At 36.3% G+C, this 15,689-nt stretch overlaps 1 protein-coding gene across 5 annotated transcripts in view; it reads right to left on the bottom strand.

Annotated features, from left to right (window-relative positions):
• Positions 1 to 15,689, bottom strand: part of Peak1 (pseudopodium enriched atypical kinase 1) — a 248,208-nt gene that overhangs the window by 36,459 nt on the left and 196,060 nt on the right. For all 5 annotated transcript variants that reach the window (XM_076851148.2, XM_076851149.2, XM_076851147.2 and 2 more), the window contains one exon: positions 4,227 to 4,420. In XM_076851148.2, coding sequence (XP_076707263.1) covers positions 4,227 to 4,420 — 194 coding nt within the window. The remainder of the gene's footprint in view (positions 1 to 4,226; positions 4,421 to 15,689) is intronic.

Genomic DNA, 15,689 nt, shown 5'->3' with positions numbered 1-15,689 from the left:
TGTTAAAGGTCTAATGGGAGATTCTGAAGGAGGGTCTTCAAGTCCTATTCCACTGAGTTTTTTTGTTTTGTTTTGTTTATTTGAACTTAGTTTTCAGAACTATACAAGAAATGCGGGAAGCACAAAACAAATCCAAACCATGTCCCTTTGTTTTGCTATGTCAGGTAGATATTGAGAGACTGGCTGCTATTTGTATGTTGCTGCTATTTGTCATCTCTTTTCTGGTCACCATTAGCCACTCTGGCAACCTGGAGCTTGTTCTGTGTTTCATACCTTCAGTCATCAGTTGTGTGGGCAGCCTACAATATTCTGGTTTTACATTTTTATTGTCCTATTAATTTGACACCATCTAGTAAACATTTTTAATCTCTTTCACTTCATTTTACATTTTCTGGTCAGCACATCCAACATATTTAAAGAAAAAAGGAGATTATATTTGGGGGGAGAAATAAAGAAGCTTCACAATTATTAAGAATATCTATATACCAAGTACTTTTACTATTAATCCTACAAAGCAGATGATACCATTCTTCATTTCAGATGAGGAAATTGAAGCTCAGGGATTTTAAAAGCTGGCCCACAATCATGCAGGTGGGTAGTGACACAACTATGATAGGAACTTGAATCTCTCTGACCCCTCCCAACCCACCTTTTTTCTTGCTATGTCACACTGTTTCTTAAGCCCATTTTACAGTGTAATTTTTCAGAAATAAACAGTCTTCGTTTCTTCCATATTTTTTCTAGCCATCTTCTACCTTATTAAAAAAAAAGGAGTAGAAAAGAAAGAAAGAAAGTGGCTTTTATGACACAATTCTGGAATATGTGAAAGGATTTTCAGCTATTACAATGAGAAGTTTTTGATTCCTTTCAGTTTTTAAACACATCAAAAAAAATTTTTTTTGGCTTCATGAAATGCTGTTTATTTTTCTCTTCATCTCAAGCCTGTTAATCAGGCTTTCAGACTCAATTGGTGTGGCAAAAGGTCTGCCATTGTGATGGTCCATGTGCAGAACGTGGGTGGGGACTTTCTCAGTGTTATAGTTTGAATGTGTGGTACACCCCAAAGGTCCTGTGTTAATGGAAGAATGAGCAGAGGTAAAATGACTGGATTATGAGACCTGCAACCTAATCAGTCCATCCTAGTTTGAATGAAATGGGTGGTTACTATAGGCAGGTGGGGTATGGCTGGAGGAGATGGGTCACTGGGGGTGTATCCTAGAGAGGCATCTCCGTGGTCCCTTCCTCCAAACACATACATTTTTTAAAAAGTTACTAGAGCTTTAAAATCATAAAAATGTACTCTAAAGGGGTGGTTTAAAACTGCATGCAAATGATTTGTTGAAAGTATTACAAAAGGCAAGTTCCAAATGCCATGGCTAGTACTTAGGAAAAACAACAATAAATTAAAAAACAAAAACCCCTTAGCTTGTAGAACTGAGGGAGTGAACCCTATCCATTGCCTTTTCTAAGAAGCAACTAACTATGTGTTAAAATATATAACTACTTAGGCACTTAACATTTTATGGGCATCACATAAAGTAAAACAACAGGTAGAAAGAAAACTACCTTTTTGGTAGGGTATCTATAACCTTATAATTTTGCACTCTAAGTAACCATAATTGTTTCTTTAAAAAATATTTTGTATTTTTTATTTTTGGTAAAAGGGATTGAACCCAGGGATGCTTAACCATTGAACTACATCCCCAGTCATTTTTTGTTTTTTATTTTGAGACAAGGTTTTCCTAAGTTGTGGAGGCTGGCTCTGAACTTGTGATCCTCTTGCCTCAGCCTCCCGAGCTGCTAGGATTACAGGTGTGTGCCACTGTGCCTGGCTGTTTCTTAAAATCTTAAATTTAGTGTCTGAAAGACGACTTTAAAAAAATAAACCCATCATAGCCCCTTCAGTCCTTTAGTCCTTTATGTGAATTTACTTATTAAGAGTATTTTAGGGCTGGGGCTATAGCTCAGCAGTAGAGTGCTTGCCTAGCATGTGTGAGGCCTTGGGTTTGGTCCCCAGCACCACATACAAATGAATAAATAGAACAAAGGTACTGTGAAAAAAAATTAAAAAAAAAGAGTATTATAGTCTAGTGGCTCTAACCAACGAGGTTCCAATCTTGGTTCAGTCTTTACTGGTTTTGTGACTTGAAGGTTCTATGCTTCATTATCTACTTCTGAAAGATGAGGACAATAATTCTAGGTAATTGTGAGGATTGAATGAGATAATATATATAAGGTACTGGAAATAATGCTCTATTTTTTCAACCTGTCTTTGTAATTGAAAAGACAATGAGATAAAATAATCATTTTAAACTAATTATGGTTAATGAAATTTAAATAAAGATGCTATAAAATATCTCACATTTAATAAGAAGTCTATATTTTCCTAAGAACATCATGAAAGAAGTTTTGGTATATTAAGAATATCTGGAATATAATTCCTAATATATTATGCTGAGGACATATAGTAAGAAAACAATAAAACTTTCATCTTATGTTTCATAAAATATAAAAGAATGGGAAAAGTTCAATAAGCTATTTGACTAAAATAATCTATTCAAACTGGAAAATGGTAACCAGAACAGTTGCTTGGGTAAACTGTAATATATTTCACCCTACTCTCAAATCATATAAGGTTTCTGGAACTTTATAATGGAAGTCTTTTCCTTACAGGATACGGGTTGGTATGACTGAGTTTCACAAAAGGAGATATTAGAATATTTATCCTACAATATTGGTTCAACATTTTGGCCTTCTTAAGGACTACCTTACTTCCAAGTACACCAGCTGATCTCCAAATGATTTTTCCTTCAAATAACTTGATGGAGGAAAAAGACAAAGAAGAAAAGAGATGAGAAACTTGGTAGAAGAATGCTTCAATGACATATGCCAGCTGTTTTCAAACAGGGTTTAATGATTAGTCAGTACTTCTTAAGAATCTTGCTAGTGCTCTGTATATAATAATCCATGCTACTCACCTCTCTTCTGAAAGAGCACAGTGCAATCCTTATCTTGCCCTGGGCTTTGTTTTTCAGAAGGAAGGGAATGGTGTGACACTCAAGGGAGACAGATCAGAACTCACTGGGCATTCAAGGAAGAAGAGTGAAGAGGATCAGAGAATTGCAGAATCTTTGCATTGGCAGGAACTCTGAATAATTGAGCTCAGCTCTCTTGTAGTACAGCATTCTCCTTCATAGCAACTCTGAGATTGCCCATCAGCCTCTGCCTGAATACCTTCAATGACAGGGATCTTACTTTCCTCCAGTCAGCTTGATTTAAGCCAGAAACCTTAGATACATCATACACTCTTCATATCATTCAACCTTTTATATATACATATGTACATATACATACATATATATATAATGTGTACGCACACACATATATATGTGTATGTATATGTGTGTGTATGTGTATGTATGTGTACATATATATATGTGACTGCTTAAGTATCCCTCAGGTCTGTTCATCATTCCTTTTGCAACTATCTCAGTTGAGGACTCCTTTTTTCATATCTTTCTGTGGTTCTGCAATAGTATCTCACTACCAGCTTTCCTGCTATCACAGAATACATTCACATAGAGCAGACTGCAGAGAAGATGTTTTAAAACACAAATCTAGTCATATTAGAACTCTGTTTAAAACCCTTTGATGGTTCACTATCACAAACAGCAAAACGTTAAAGGTTTTGGACAGGCATGATATTATCTAACTCTTCACCTCACATTTCAACAACACTAAATGGTTGTGGAACCCACAGGCACCCAACTATTTTGCATCTCCATGGTTTTGCTTATATAATTGCCTCTGGGTTGGAATATTTTCTTCCTTTAAATCAGTTCAAGAATTATCTCCAGGAAGGCATCTTTTGACACACTTCTCCATGTAATATAAAACATATCCTATATGTATCTCTATAATTGTATTTACCACATTATACCAAATTCATTAATAAGTTCACTTCTTTGTCCCATGTGAATGCCTCAAGGCAAGGACCATGTTAGTATCTTTAGCACATGGCACAGGATTCATGTTAGTGGGTGTACAAGACAAGCCTGGTAAATCCTAGAACTTTTTTTATTTTTTTATCAGATGTGAGTTAAAATTTATAACTCCAATGGTCCAACTTTTGCTCCATGGAGCAATAAAAATCATCTCTCCCTGAAAATAGAACATTTGTCTAGTACATAAAAAGGCAAAGTTTAAATTATGTGATTTGTACTTACCTAAGTTGCTGTATGTTGCACTACAGGGGTTCAGGTCCACAGGATCTGAAGTGTCTTCTTTTTCCTCTTCCCTTTCCAGGTCAGGGGTGGGCAGTGCTGGTGTGACTGAGATGCGGCCCCCAACATCTTGTTTGACAACAACAGTTCTTGGATCCCGTGGAGAAAATTCTTCTGTCACTTCATGGGTCACGTGACTGAAATAAATCAGACTACCTGTCAGACTGGTACTCAAAAGTTCTGTTAAGAGCTGGGGTGGGCTGGGGACATAGTTGGTAGAGTGCTTGCCCTGAATGCGCAAGGCCCTCGGTTCAATCCCCAGCACCACAAAAAAAAAAAAAAAAAAGAGCTGGGGTTGTGGCTCAGTGGTAGAGCATTTGCCTCGCATGTGTGAGGTACCAGGTTTGATCTTCAGCACCACATAAAAATTTTAAAAAGAATTGTATTTCTTCTAAAAAAAAAGTTGTTAAAATTTACATATACTTCCCATAAATGTAAATAACCAGTCCTACAGTCACAACAATGGGTCATAAGCTCCAATATACTTGTTTGAATACACCGAAAAGTGCTACATCCTATTATTTTATTTATCATGATTCATACATATTGAGAATCCAGTTTGGTAGAGAAGATATGGTAAACTCAGAGAAAACTCCATAATAACAATCAAGGAACAGAATAACTTTAAAAAAAACATCTATTTTTTAGTTGTAGTTGAACACAATACCTTTATTTTTATTTTATTCATTTATTTTTATGTGGTGCTGAGGGTCGAACCCAGGATCTTGCATGTGCGAGGTGAGCGCTCTACCACTGAGCCAAAATCCCAGCCCCAAGGAGTAGAATAATTCTTAAAGGCAGGAGGTAGCAATGGTGAGGCAGAACTTATTTGGTTAAAGAAAATTATACTGACATATGTAGTAAAACACTTAGCCTATTTACTATACTATATTTATTATCTATATGATAGTATGATAATACTATAGTAAATAACAAATACTTCATAATATTTTCTTTACTTAGGATATGGTATACACTAAAGTATTTACTCAAGTTCTTAATAAAGCACCAGGGATAAAGTTGAAATTAGACTATGCAAATAAGGAGTTGAAGCAACTGTTTTGGTAGGTAAACTGAAGCCAGGAAGGTCTTATTGTTAGGAGGATAGAAGCATTACCCTTTGCTTATATGCATGTAGCAGGAAAGGCAGACAGAAAAGAAAGTTCTGCATTCTAGATAAGCTCATTTATTAAAATGAATCTGAAGCATCTTCTGGCCACAAATCAGTATGACCAATCTTGTCTTATCATTGCTTGCTCATTTACTTATATAGCTACCTCTTCCCATTCTTCCCACTCTCCAAATGCCAGAACTGTGCCAGTTCCATTGCTATGAATACAAGAGGATCAAGCTGTCATGAAAAGCTGGTGCAGAAAACTGGTCCAGTTAAAATAGTCTCAATGGGCGGTCAATAAAATAAATTCAAAATCAGGCATCTTCAAAGGTTTCTGGGTTTCTGAAAATATATTCCTAGACTATTATACTCATTAGCTCTTATTCTTGTTTCTTTGTGAGCAAAGAGAAAGAAGGAAAAGAAACATCTTATGTATTAGTACATGTTACTTCTGTATTTTCCATTGGCAAGAGTGATGTTGACATTTATAAGTTTCTTTAAAAGAGGTACTTTGTTGACCATGTATCATCAGAACATAAATTACCTAAAGATTTAAGGGAGCAGATCTGAAGGACAAGGAGTACCTTCTTATCAATATTTCATTATGAAAATAATAATTATGCCTGAACAGAAAAATAAGCCTTGAAGTCTGCTGGATATATAACTTCAAAAGTCTTCTTTCAAAGCTGACAGAACCAGAGGTCTCTCTACACCAGCAGCAGGCAATGAACTGGAAGTTCCATTATGGAATCCAGCTCATAGGGAGAGTGGTGAGGTAGAAGCAATCACTCCACCATAGTCAAGGGTAGTCTGTGTAAAGGAGGCCTTACATGGGAAAGCATGCTGCGTCTTCTCAATGGGCTGCCTTAGGTCATGAACACAAAAAAGGGTTGGGATTGTGGCTCAGTGGTAGAGCGCTTGCCTAGCACGTGCGAGGCACTGGGTTCGATCCTCAGCACCACATAAAAAAATAAATAAATAAAGGTATTAAAAAAAAGACATTCTCAGGCATCACTTAGCATCAAGACTGTATATCATGAGTGGTTATCAGGATCTTCAGGAGAGAGTAAATGTTCTTTGCTGGGCAAGTCAATATTAAACCCATTCTAATTTCAAAGCAATAAATGTAAGTGATTTAAAAATACCAGCTCTCCTTTGAGAGGAAAAATGTTAAAGCTCCAGTGATTCTCTTCTAGTTTTAGTGTCAGCTTTAGAGATTTCCTAAAAAGCTGTTTTGGGGTTCCTAATTTTTGCAATCTTGCACTTACCATTTTTATTCTTTCCCCAACCTCCTGATTATTACTAAAAGAAAGCTCTCCTTTGGATTTGTCAAAAAGGTTGGTGAAATCTTCAGATGTCATGACTCCTTTCTCACATGTCTGTTTTCTTCCCAAGCAATAGGCTATTTGCAAGGAAGTTCAGTTATTGTGAAACTCCTGAAAGAGCAGCTGCTGTTAGCCTGTGAGGAATTCCCTGGGCCTGCTCCACATGTATGTAACACAGCTCTGTGCTCTGAAGGCCTTGGCAAAATACAAATGCTAAAAAGCATGAAATATAAAAGACTCACCCACTGTACTCACTCACACAATTCCCCATTAAAGAAAAATTTCACAGGGTCTTCTTGAATCTGTTAATCATGTTCTGAAACTTTGATGAACCAAAGAGTCCACAGTGTTCTGCAGAGCTACAAGTTGGGCAGGCTATAGGAAGAATTCTGCACCTTAACATCCACTGTACCTTGACCTTTACATTAGGGGTTTGGTCTGGGAAATGTGCCAAATTACTCTAGGGAGCTAAGCAAAGAGAAAGCTAGTTTTATTAACTCTTTGAGGATCAGGGTAACAGAGCCTACATTCTAGATGAAGATCAGTGTTTACACAAATATTTTAAATAAATGTACTGGGATATTAAGTCACCAATTAAGGTAACTGTCAACTACAAAGAACTATGCAAAAATTTGATAAAAATAAAATCATGTGATTTGCAATTGGATGGTAAAATGTTTAATCTGCATTTACAGTTACAGCAATGTCCAACTGGAGTACAAATTTTTAAAAAATGCATCATAATGATATGTCATGTCCTAATGCTTGAAGGAAGAACAGCTCTATGTACAATTAGAATAATACAGGAAAAGGGAGAGACAGGTTCTGAGAATTCATACTTAGGTATGGTAACATGTTAAGGCTATGAAATGAAAAAGCACTGAGAATAGCATCACAGAAGGTTGACTTAGTTCCCATGTATAAACACTGTAGATAGAGAAAAGAAAGTAAAGTCTTACTATTAAGTTATCATTAGGGATATTAATTTTATAAAGGAATTTAATTTTTGAACAATGACTTTGTTTTCTCTTCAGACATAAACCCAAAAAACCTAAATACTAAAATGATACTTAGCAGACACAGGCTTTATCTCTAAAAAAGTGTTACACCACAATTTCACTGGGAAATGTTAAATGTACTGGAGAAAATACCGAAAGCAGAAATGGAGAAATGGAGAACACATTTCATCCATGGGTCAGATTATAAAAAATTCTTTAAATGAAAATTATAAGAATTTCTTGTAGACTATATTTTAGCACGTCTTAAAATAATGACCAAAAGAACCATATTTATTTTCCTGGATAAGTACAATTTGATCCTCATTACTATAAAACAGATCTATTAAGTGATAAGTGGCCCACGAAGAGGAAGTTAAAGCTTTTATAGCTCTGCTATTTAAATTCAAGTTGAAGTCCTATAATGCAAGGTGGAAGGTCTGCAATCACTACAGTGTGTTGATATCTAGGTCCTTAATTTTCAGGTTGACTTAAACCCTAAATCCTAACTTAGCCTCCTCTTTGCCTGGCTCCTCAGCAATCATTCTGCTTTCATAATAAAAAACAAAATACATTTGACTGTACAGGAAGCCCTCTAAATCCCTGTGTTCCACATCTTCGAATTCAGCCAACCTCAGATTGAAAACATTAACAAAACAACATAATTTTATTTATACAGCATTTACATTGTATTAGATTATTATAAGTAATCTAGAGATGATTTAAAGTCTACAATAGGGTAAGGGGTAGGGTATATGTAAAATGCCACACTATTTTACATAAGGGACTCAAGCATCCAAGAATTTTGATATCCACGGGGGATTCTGGAACTGATTCCCAGCAGATACTGAGGGATGAATGTACTTTAAACTCTTCAACCAACTTTAATGACCAGTTTTTAATTGCAATTTGGTATGTCTGACCTGACACTTAAAAACCATGTAATAATCCCCACAAAGACAATACCTTTATTGAACATGTGGAAAGAATGTAAGGTGTTCAAAGGAAATAGTAACATTCTTACAGATTTGTCTGTTATGTAAATGAATCCCTTGGAAGGTTATATCTCATCAGTCTGCAATATTCATACATAATTCAAAGCTACAGAAGCAATCTCCTGTGGGAAGCTCACTTGGCTTACCCAGGTGGTAGGATTAATCATTGCACCATCAAATGAAATAATCCTTTTTTTTTTTCCTGGCAAATTTAAGACAGATTTTTATAAAAATTCTGTTAAATGTCTGCATGTACTTTTTAAAAAGGCAAGTCAAATTCCACGTTAGAACAGATTAAAAAGACTTTTATGCATCCAAATATTTCCACAATTTCAGTTCAACTTTATCTTCAAATTCAACCACCTTGATTGAGCTTCAGAAGGGACAAGTAAATAAAAGCAGATTTCTACACAGAATATCTGCCTCTTGGGGCAGTTTTTTTTTTTTTTTTTTTCTGGTACCCAGGGGTTCATTGAGCTACATCCCCATGTCTTTTTATTTTTTATTTTGAGAAAGGATCTTGCTAAATTGCTTAGACTGACTTTGATCTTGTGATCTTCCTGTCTCAGTCTCAGAGTGGTTGCAATTATAGTCACGTGCCACTGGGGATTACCATTTGCCAGCTCTCTTCAGCAGCTACACCTATCTATACATGCCCAAGACCATCAATAAGCAATTGTGACTTTTAAAACCTTCCATTCTCCCTAAAAATCAGACCAAAGTACATCAGAAACAAAATTTCATGATTTTGTTACTGGTCTCCTGAGCTGCATATTTCTGGGGTTGCGGAATGATGGACCTTTGTAGAAATGGGATCTACATCAATACACAAAGGGGAGAGCTCAAAGTTATCAAATCCCACATCGCCGGAAATCTACTGGAAGGGAGAAAAAAAAATAAAACCCATCTATCTCTTTTTGTCTGTCTCTCTACCTCTGGGACCCCCTGCCAATGTGACATTTCTTAATCCTATCTCAGTTTCCAGGTTATCAGCTTGGTTTTCCTAAACTTTCCAATCATTGGCATTCTCAGGTAGAAAAGTGTTGTGTCCACTGATCACTATCAAGCATCTCCAATTTTCTACTAAGCCTTCTGTAGTCTTTAAATGAAAACGTCAAACTTTTCATCCTGAACTGAGATTAACCTTTAACTGAGATCTGATGAGTTCCTGGTAATATGTCTAACATAGTCTAGAAAAACAAAGGTAGCCCTTCCTGATGTGAATGAAGTGGCTTGGTCTTCGCATGGGGATGACTGGCAGCCATGTGCAAGGTCTTTAATAGACTCTATTTTTCTAACACTGCTCAGATCCACTTTTTAAAAAAACAGACATCAATAGCAAATTTTTAAAAAGTCTTCATGGCACCAGAGTTCATGACAGTAAAGTAGATAAAAATATAGGCCACTGTAAATCACTGTCATACTTATAATACTAAGAAAAATTACAGTTTTAAAATCCCATGAAATATAAAGTCAGATAACATCTGTGCAAATTAACAGAAAAGATAAATTAATTTTAAAAAAGAGGTTGCCATTCTCAATCAGAGGGGTGTAGAAGTAGCTCCTCAGTATCCCATTTCAGCTTAGGCTCAGTCTGAAGAATGTGGTGAAATATCAATGTACATTTCTTGAAAAAGCAAAATCTTAGAAGAAAATAGCCACAGCCCTTACCAACGGGACTAATCTGGGGAGAAAAAGGAGTCCTGAACTTTTCCTATATGCCCCAAAGCACTGGAGAAGCAAGTCAGCACGCCTTTTCCCACTCTAGTTTTACCTTCCTCTATCCTTTGAGTCAGAAGCAGGGAGACGTGCAAGTATACTTACCTCTCCAAAACCATTTCAGGCTCCTTGAAGGAATGGATGTAGAAAGGGAATGGGACCTAAAATATTCAGAACATACTCCTACTCAATCCTGAACAAGTTGTGCATTTTTCCATTTAAAACACACACACACACACACACACACACACACACACACACAAACCACCTCAAGAAGTAGATGTAATTATTCTCATTTTACAGACGAGAAAGTGAGATTGAAAGAAGTTAAATAAATAGCCTAAGATCACCTGGAACTTAGATGATAGTGTAGAGATGTGACCTGATACTATCCAGTTCTAATGCCTGTTTTTTCTACAACATAGGTGTCATAAAGCAAGCTTCATACATTGTAGAGACTTAATAAATGCTTAATTATGAAGTCAAAGAAGTAAATGTCTTTGAAAAGAGTGTATCTGAGATTGAAATATGAGGTAATAATGATAATAGATGTGTTCTCCTTTGTAAAATCCCAAACCAACAAACTAAAAGTCATTATTTACATTGCAAGGCAAATTTTTTTAAAATAGAAAATGCTCCAGTTTTAAATGTTTGTAAATATTTGGCTTCCTAATAATAATCACCTCCACCACTACTCTACATTTACTGAGTGCTAGGCATTGTACTTACACATGTATCTTCTAACAATAACACCCTAAGGGAGGCTTGTTATTCCCATAATAGCGAGAGTAATATGTAAAAACTTACATAGTGCTTATTATGTGCCTGTTCTGTCATGTTTTTCAAAAGTGGTACTACAGACATTTTGGGCCAGATTATTCTTTGTTGTAGAGGGCTATACACATAGTGGGGCATTACCAGCATTTCTTGCCTTTATTCACTAGACACTGGAACCACTGGCTGTGTCCTCAGTCATGACAACCAAAAATGGCACTAGACATTGTCAAAGGTGCCCTGGGGGCAATCCTTTTCCTTTTTCTAAACTCTTTACATACATTCAGTTAAGTCTTATAACAACCTACTAGGCAGGTAATGATCTGTGTTTTACAAATGAAGAAATTATTATCTAGACTGGTTAGTCACTTGCCTTGGATAAAGCAGCAAATAGTTAGTGGAGCCAAGATGCAAATACTACAGATGAACAATGAAGTCTGACTTCTAAAGAGCTGTAGATTCTGCTTCTTAGTTTATAGATGAAGAAACCCATAAGCGGAGTTCAATTAACTCATTCAAAATGACGCAGCTAATAAGTGGCATAAGCAAGATTCAAACTCAGGTCTGGGTAACTTGAAAGTCTATATTTTAAATTATTATGACAATGGTTATCACAATTTAAGGAACCTGATAATTACCTGGGAAGCTCATTTAACATGGAGATTCTTAGCTCTCACCTCTAGGAATAGATTTAACAGCCCTGGAGCATGGCCAAGGAATACGAATTTGTCTGCCCCAGGAGCTTCTGATGTAGCTGGTCCCAGGACTACACACCAAAAAACTATTTTTCATTGCCTCCTTCTTCCACAGTGAAAAGGGCAATAAGTACAGAAGGAACAAGGTATGAAAAGTGAGCAGGAACATTTAAAGTAATGGAATATCATTCCTCAGAAGTGATATAAGCAGAAACAGGGAAATAAAATAATTTAAATAGGCTGATGGGAAATTCATAATGGGCAACAACAACAACAAAGAGGGAATAATGGAGTTAAGACTTTGGAACCATTCATAACCTTTTGATGTTTATTCTTAGAATAAGATTATACACACTCATAAAATGTTAGGAAATGAGGATTTGGCCTAGCATGACATTTGTGATTTTTGTTGTAAGTCCTGGCTGACTGAAGACCATTCTAAAAGTAAGAAACAACATCTGAGATACCAGCAGTAGGTATCCTAGCATGCAGTAATGTCTCAGTTATTCTATCAACAGAGGACAAAGGTGAGTATGAAGGACAGACCCCTGTGACTAAAAACTGCTATAAGAGGAACCATAGTGCCTATACCTTCTAACCACTCTGCCAAGGACCTTTTCCTGAAATGCCTCTTTTTCTCTGCTTTTCCTGTGTTCCACAGCATCCATAGATCTTCATGGCCACTCAGAAAGGTCTACAGGGGCCTCTCAATGGGACTACATAAATGTTTTCACCCTTTTTTCAAACCTTCCAGGACACAATCTTTCAGCATCAAGTAAGCCCATCTATTCCAAACTCAGTCTTCAAAGACTATTCCATTCTCTATTATCCATGACACTTTACTATTTGAGGGCTCTTCCTTTTTAGAACACCCACGTAGGGGACTGAGGACTATAGAAAACACCCAGTAAGGGGTGTTGGCTAAATCAAACTAGGTGGCATTTGGGAAAGCAAGCACTGGAGAAGGTCACCAAGATCTGTATCCACATTCCATTCAACAGAATTTTTGCCTGTACTACCATGGGAAAAAGGAATCAGAAGAGGTTCCAATGTGGAACAAGTGAGTGGGGCTGGGGAATTCTCTTTCCACAAGGAAGAGAGATGAACAGGACATCTTCCTAGATACAGAATGGAGCTTTAATCATGTACCAGATGCACAGAAAAGCCAGCTAGTTGATTCCTAAGGTTATTTCACCCTGTGAAAATTAGAGATGTTGGTAGAGAACTGATCAGTGTGCCATAGGTAATGTTATTTTGTTTTTTAGGTGAAACTTTTTCTGATATTATGAGATCATTGTTCTAGAGATACTACATGAGAATAAACTATTTGTCCTAAAATTAAGCTTTTAAATACCAACCGATGACTCTAATCAATACTCTATTGCAGTTATATTAAATGATCAATAACTGAGACCATGGCCTAGAGGTCTGAAGACATGCCCAGATATTAGAAACTCAAATTTAATTTCAGCTCTGCCACCAATGTTACTCTGTCCATGTCTCCCATTATTTTTCTGTAAACTGGGTATAGAGACATTTATAGGAATAGGTATTAATTAGGACATTCACACAAAGTGTTTTCAAGAGGGTGAATAATTGTGCCAGTGGTACTTGGAGACTACTTGACAGGTCAATGAATTAGTACACATCACCATGGCTCTTAGTGGTCACAGATGTGCCTTCCTATGCTCAGGATGACTTTAACAAAGGCCTGGAAGACACTAACAGACTCAATAATCCCCACCAATAGTGCAACAAAAACCACTTAGGGATCCTGACTGCCTCTGAAGTCATAATTTGGCTTTGTACCTACTTGCAGAGTGGCCCTGGGAGTATTAATGATCCTCTGTCTCTCTCAATTACCTATCTAATAGGAAGGATGCACTGTCAGATCTGTTAGGACAGCTCTGAAATACTAGGTGGGAAAGTGTAAGAATTACCCAAGTACTGCTATTTAACTTCGGATTCATTAGGGAGTGCGCATATAAAACTGACCCAAGTAGGGAATTTTCAGTTTGATTATTCAATTAGGAGACTCTAAGCAAGTCAGTTTACTTCTCTGTAGCTGTATCATCCCCCAGAGGAAAAGAAACATAAAGCTGTCTGAAGACCATACCCAACATGGCGCAAATACTCTTAACCATTCTGTATCACTCTGTAATCAGGATGAAGTAAGATAATTATCAGTTTCCTCTACAACAAGATTATTTAAAAATTCAATAGCAAAGATGTAATCTAACTCTAGGAAAAATATGTCCAACAAATGTAGGTATAATCTTTATACATGCTGATAGTCCAGAAGTTTCTTTAGAGCAAAAGAACATCTGCTCAGGAGAGCAAGTAGCCACTTGGAGGCTATTATCTGTTTCCCATTATTTTTCCTTTATGAGAAGGAGGAATTTGATCTTTAGGGGCCACATTTGTCCTAAATTTGAAGAGATGACTTTGATAGAATTCTCTTAGTAAGAAGTAGAAATAACACTATAATAAGCGGAGCATAATATTAAAACAAAACTTCCAATTGAATTTTCTAGAGAGAAAGAAAGCACATTTTACCATGGTCTAATGAGTGTTTAGATTTTTTTCCCATACTCTGTGTATATTATGTATATACACATGTGTATTATGAGACCCAGGCTCCAGTTACTTCAGTGAGTTCCAAATCTTTCTAGAGTTTGGCTGGAATGTCTATAGACTGCTAGCATAGCTGACAACCACAGACAAATCTGACATTAGAGCTTAGTCCAAGGGTCAGCAAACTTTTTCTGCAAAGGTAAACATTTTAGGCATTGTGGGATGTATGGCCTATATTGCAACTACTCTACCTTATCATTATAATGCAAAACAGTCACAAACAACATGTGAAAGATGAATGTGGTTATTTTCCAATACTTTATCATTCATAAAAACAGATATCAATTTGGATTTAGCCAACCAACTATAGTTAGCCAACTCTGGGTCTGTACCCTTGAACTCTGGAGTAAATTACAATGCTCCCAGGGCTGATTCCTGGATTACTGAGACACAGATTAGCCTTAAGTCTCTGAGAAGATCAAGAAGGCCTTGGAGGTGTAAAGGAAAGTTTATACAGTTATGCATTCCAAAGGGAGCAAAGGTATGCCAAATCCAACCTACCTGTTCAAATCAGAAACTGATTGGAATTTGGACAGAATTCCTGAGATGGTTCTGAGAATCTTAAAGGAATTTGATTTACATGGAATCCCAGAATACATGATAGTATGAGCATGATGTTCAGAGGAGGAAGAGTTAGAAAGGTCATCTGAAGACCAAGATGCCATTCAGGTGACAAATGGTATTCTCTACTTTGGTTGGAATGTTATTATCTTAATCACTAGATTAGATTTTTTTTTTCTCATCAGAAAAGAATTTTGTTTGAACTAAAATTTTAAGTATATGTATGTGTTTGGTAAAAGATTTTGCCTATTAATTGTGAAAACATTATTTCTATAAGGGTGAAACTAAGTGCCTAACCTGGGCAACTTGTGTTTCACAATATTCTAACATCCAACATCATAATTTGGACACAGAAATTATGTCTGAAAATTGAATTAATATGCAAATAAATAATTGTAATTACTGGAAGAAGGAAAGAAAAGAATGAAATGAAGAAGTAGTTTTGAAAATTATGAAAATGTGGATAAATCCAAAATAATATAAAGGATTATGTGACAGTGACAGGATGAGGGAGTTATTTTTAGATTGGACGGTCAGTGAATAATTTTCTGAGGAGGTGACATTTAAATTGAAGGCTGAATGACAAGGAACCAA

This window comes from Callospermophilus lateralis, chromosome 3 (assembly GCF_048772815.1).
Source record: "Callospermophilus lateralis isolate mCalLat2 chromosome 3, mCalLat2.hap1, whole genome shotgun sequence".
Classification (NCBI taxonomy): domain Eukaryota; kingdom Metazoa; phylum Chordata; class Mammalia; order Rodentia; family Sciuridae; genus Callospermophilus; species Callospermophilus lateralis.
Note: the sequence above shows the minus strand (reverse complement) of the source record. Positions and strands in the feature narration are given on the sequence as shown.